We start from the raw sequence: 5,000 nt of genomic DNA on the forward strand, positions 1-5,000 counted from the left end.
GTACGTTGTGTTATTTAAATATATAAAAACAGTGAGAGGATATTATTGAAATATATATAAACAGAGAGAGGGGGAGAGTGGTGGAAAGAATGAGAGAGAAAGAGAGAGAGAGAGAAAGAGAGAGAGAGAGAAAGAGAGAGAAAAGACACTGATACAAGAGCAGCCATTGAACAGGAATATATATACGCCATATGTCAAAATGGAAGTTCAAACAGACTTCTAAAGCACCACTGTAGTACATATTAACATCCGTCTCAGTAATGTTCTATTCCACATAAAGAGGTGTACAGGCGGCCATCATGTGTCGTGTCAAGTTTATAAACTCCTCTGACAGTCCCCCTGTCCCTCCCTCCATCCCTCCCTGCTGTTGGATCACCCACTGGGCTGGCAATCACGTCAGATTCGACCCCGGTGGTTATGGCTGTCTGTCTCCATCACACTACGCCTTCAGTGCAAGTCAGGGCTCGCCGGCCGGTCACTCAGGTCAACTTCACTCAGCAAACCACAGGACATTTTTCATCGGCTTAATTGTCAGCATCTATTGCATGGAGGATCTGTTTATGTATGCACATGATGAAATCTCATTTTTTGCTGTGTGTCTCTGTGTGTGTGTGTGTGTGTGTGTGTGTGTGTGTGTGTGTGTGTGTGTGTGTGTGTGTGTGTGTGTGTGTGCGTGTGTGCGTGTGTGCGTGTGTGCGTGTGTGTGTGTGTGTGTGTGTGTGTGTGTCTCTCTCTCTCTCTCTCTCTCTCTCTCTCTCTCTCTCTGTCTCGCTCTCTCTCTGTGTGTGTGTGTTTGAGCGTGTATGTGTTTTTGTGTGTGTGTGTGTGTGTGTGTGTGTGTGTGTGTGTGTGTGTGTGTGTGTGTGTGTGTGTGTGTGTGTGTGTGTGTGTGTGTGTGTGTGTGTGTCTGTGTGTGCGCATTTGTGCGCTCACGTTTGTGCGTGCTGCGTGCGTGCGTGCGTGCGTACATGTGTATGTGTGTACGTGTGTGCATGTGCGCGTGTGTGTGTGCATCCCGTACCAGCACAGCTCTTTTAAAGCGTTGTAAATAAAAGGGCAGACTCACATTGTTCATGTACTCGCTCAGCAGGTCTTGCAGGGCCTGGCGGACGGCGTTGCACTCGGCCACGATGCGCTCGCGCCGGTCGTCACGCGTGCAGGACGAGTCGGCCATGAGGGCGGCGCCGCTGATGATGCTCTCCAGACGCTCCTCCAGGGACGGACGGAAACGAGCCTCGCTGAACGTCAACGGGTCCAGGATGATTTTATTCTGTGGTGGGAAATAAAGGGGGGGGGGACAAAAGCAGAGACCATTTTTGCTTATTAATCAGGAAGTGATTCAAGCGAAAGGGAGTTTTTCCTCACCCCTGATGCCACCAGGGGCCGCATCTGAGCGCCCATTTTCTGTGTGACTATCTATGACTTATGCTAGACCCAGCCACTATGGACCTTACGCATCTAAGAATCCTGGTCCTAACCTACGTTGACCTTATGACTCTACAATCTCTATCTATCTCTTCTTCCTCTGCCTTCCTGCTATCTCTGCCTCTCCTCTCTTCCTCTCCTTTTAAATCCATCTCTAACAATTGTGAGGTTTTTTTCTCATTTGTTAAGCACTTTGAGTTGCATCCCTTGTATGATACAGTGCTATACAAATACAATTATTATTATTATTATTATTATTATTATTATTATTATTATTATTATTATTATTATTATTATTATTATTATTATTATTATTATTATTGTTATTATTATATACAGTAGTTGGCTGGTGAAACTTAAATTGCACGCCATGTTCTAAATTGCTGTGTTGTGTTTTCCGACCTGAAGAATCACATGGGTTCTGATTGATATGGTTGTTGACTGTCAAGCGCACATAGATACGAATGAACACAGACCGTACATTTAAGCTAAATGCAATTCTCTAATGATAGACTGGTAAATAGGGCGCTTATAGTACATTTACCTTAATGAGCGTAATCATCATAACCATCATACGCTTTATGTTGCCGTATGTGGAAATCGGCGGAAATCGCTTAGTAACTCCACTCACTCAACAGTCATGAGACACTATGTATTGTCTTGCCTCGCTAATTAAGTAGCTTACATCATCAAAGTCACGGAGAAGACTTTGATGAATCTGAAACGGCATGGTTTATGCAGATGATGTGATACCACTAAGTCTAAGTATCAGGGAGAATTAGTATTACAAAGCAGCACAACATCTTCAGAAAGAGGAAGGGGAATAATACATGATGTCTAATGCCTTCGACACAGTAATCCTGACAGGTGCCTTAGTGAAGAGCATATCAAACACAGACAGCCCTCATGATAGTGTACACCAGGCATGGGGAGGAGAGAGAGGGAAGGGGGGAACAGCACATGTAAACGCTTCCACACCCAGGTGAAGAAGAAAAAACATGTCTGGGTGCAAAATGCTTTACAACCCCCCAAACATACGCGCACAGAGACACACATGCACACACAAGCACAAGTGTGCACGCGCGCACATAAACACATACACACACGCACACATGCACGCATGCACGCACGCACGCGCGCACACACACACACACACACACACACACACACACACACACACACACACACACACACGCACCAAGTATTTGGCAAAGGCATAAGGCAGCAGAAGGCTCGGGGCGATCTGTTACAGGCGGTAGCTAGAGCCAGGCAGAAAGGTGACCTTGAAGGTTAGCTCTGAGGAGGAAGGCTCCAAAAACCCCTTTGTGTGTGTGTGTGTGTGTGTGTGTGTGTGTGTGTGTGTGTGTGTGTGTGTGTGTGTGTGTGTGTGTGTGTGTGTGTGTGTGTGTGTGTGTGTGTGTGTGTGTGTGTGTGTGTGTGTGTGTGTGTGTGTGGGGGTTTATAGGGCTTTTAAGCACAGAATGCCGAATAAGATCACTCCCTTTTATTGTTTAAGTTGCAGCGAAAAAAGAAAAAAAAAACACGTTTTTTATGATCCTCAACGGCGGCGAAGAGAAAAAGGGGAAAAAAGAAATTACCATATTGATGGCGGAGATATTATGTTTTACGGCTGTACAATTTGAATATCCCATTTGCAGCAGTTTGTACTGTGGCAGCCTTAAGAGGCCTGAGCCATGCTGGAATAGGCCGAGTTTATTGGTAGAGAGATCACATTAACAGCCAGTCTCTCATCTCTGTGCGGCACCAAAGTACGTACACTGGGGAAGTGTTTCACTAGATCCTTGCGTTGTGCAGTAGGGGAGGCCACAAATAACAAATAATGTGCCTTCCTTTGTATCCAGAGCGAAGAGACACCCTTTAAAAATCCTTTAAGTGTCCCTATTGACAGACAGGTGGAGTGAGAGATGGGGTGGGGGGGTGGTGAGTGAGAGGAAGAAAAGAAGAATGAAAGACTGAGGAAAAAAAACACAAAGACGGAGAAAGGAAATAGAATAAAAACAGCGTTCAAGTTGGGAGAAGGACAAGATAAGCTAGATAACCTTTCCCGTTAATTCTATATATTTTATCCTTTTACGGCACTTCTACAATCCCTTCCCTCTGGATGAGCCGGTTTCACTGAGGCACCAGTAGCAAAATGTGATAAGTTTCACTTTTGCTGCCACGCCCGACTACACAAGGCAAATCGGTGAAATAACAGGCGATGTGGAGATGTGAAAGCTGCAAGAGATGCATGCATCACCCCACAGACCTTCTCACTGGCAAGAAAAAAATGAACCTGTCTGCCGCCTGTGATGGTAGTGCACAGAAGCTAGTCTAGAAATCTAGACGCCCCTAGTGGCCGCAAAATGAATTTGCTCCCGGGGGCACAGCTTTGCTGTAGGGGTTTTTGGCGCGGCCAGGCTACACAGAAGCAGCAGCAGCCCAGGTTTCCTTTACAGCCCTGTTCATTATAGACCAGAGAATAGCTTGTGTACAGAATGGTATGTATGTACTACACACTGGTGTCTAGAATATGGGGCCTGTGGTCCAGTTTACTTTCCGAGGGCACGTGCGGTGCTACCAGTGCTGCCCTCTGGAGGAACCCTGTTTGCTCAGTCCTAACGTAGTAGAGGAAACAGCCCTAATACTTGGAGGGGAAATGGGTCTGCCTCAGCAGCTGAGGGACCAATAAGCTTGCCATTATTGCTGCATTGTCTCCATTATAAATCGTTTGTTTAGACTGCTGCGGCAATCACTACTGCTTACTGTACGGCACTTCAGATTGTGCCCTCTATTCTAGGCACACACTTCCTCCCAATTGCTCTCCCCTCCTGCTCTCCCTCTCTCTTTCTCTTTCTCTTGCTCTCCTCTCCTGCTCTCTCTCTCTCTTCCTCTCTCCCTCCCTCGCACCCCCTGTCAACCTCACACTCTCACACACAACAACAGCAACTGCCTTATTACATTTCTGCCGTTAACAATATTATTACCCAGGTAACACAAAACAAAGAGCCCAAGTGGTGTCACTCCAACCTCCGTGCCAAGGAGCATGCTCGTCACCACACTTCCTGTACATTCCTGCATTGCTGTCGAGACGTCGTGGCGCGCCTAGTGCTCCCGAGGTGACGCCTCTGTTTTGAGCGTAACCACAAAAACTGCCAAAACTCTCTGCCACCTCATATGCTGAGATGCAGAGGCAGGCTGTTTGTCAAGCAATGCGTAATGAGCCTCGGGATGGTGGAGAGAGAGAGAGAGAGAGAGAGAGAGAGAGAGAGAGAGAGAGAGAGAGAGAGAGAGAGAGAGAGAGAGAGGATGGAGAAAAAGGAGCAAAAGGAAGAGAGAAGTGAGGAGGAGCTGCATTAAGGCTAACCTACTTCAAGAAGAGCAAAAAAAGAATCTAAGGGATCAAGGGGTTCGAGGATGCCAAAAAACATGCAGACGGTGGCACAGAGGGGGTGAAGGGGAACATAGAGGAAGAGGAAAGGAAAAAAGTACAGAGAATTGTGGAAGATGTGAATTAAGGTGAACAAAGAAGAGGTGTAGAATACAGCGAGAAACGGAGAGAAGATAGATAGAGA

General features: G+C 46.5%; 1 protein-coding gene across 1 annotated transcript in view; it reads right to left on the minus strand.

Annotated features, from left to right (window-relative positions):
* The window catches only part of ctnna2 (catenin (cadherin-associated protein), alpha 2), a 501,378-nt gene that overhangs the window by 319,482 nt on the left and 176,896 nt on the right, over positions 1-5,000 (minus strand). Inside the window, exon 7 of the mRNA XM_063220285.1 lies at positions 1,067-1,270. Within this exon, the coding sequence (XP_063076355.1) occupies positions 1,067-1,270 (204 nt within the window). The remainder of the gene's footprint in view (positions 1-1,066; positions 1,271-5,000) is intronic.

Source organism: Engraulis encrasicolus, chromosome 16, assembly GCF_034702125.1.
Source record: "Engraulis encrasicolus isolate BLACKSEA-1 chromosome 16, IST_EnEncr_1.0, whole genome shotgun sequence".
Taxonomy (NCBI): domain Eukaryota; kingdom Metazoa; phylum Chordata; class Actinopteri; order Clupeiformes; family Engraulidae; genus Engraulis; species Engraulis encrasicolus.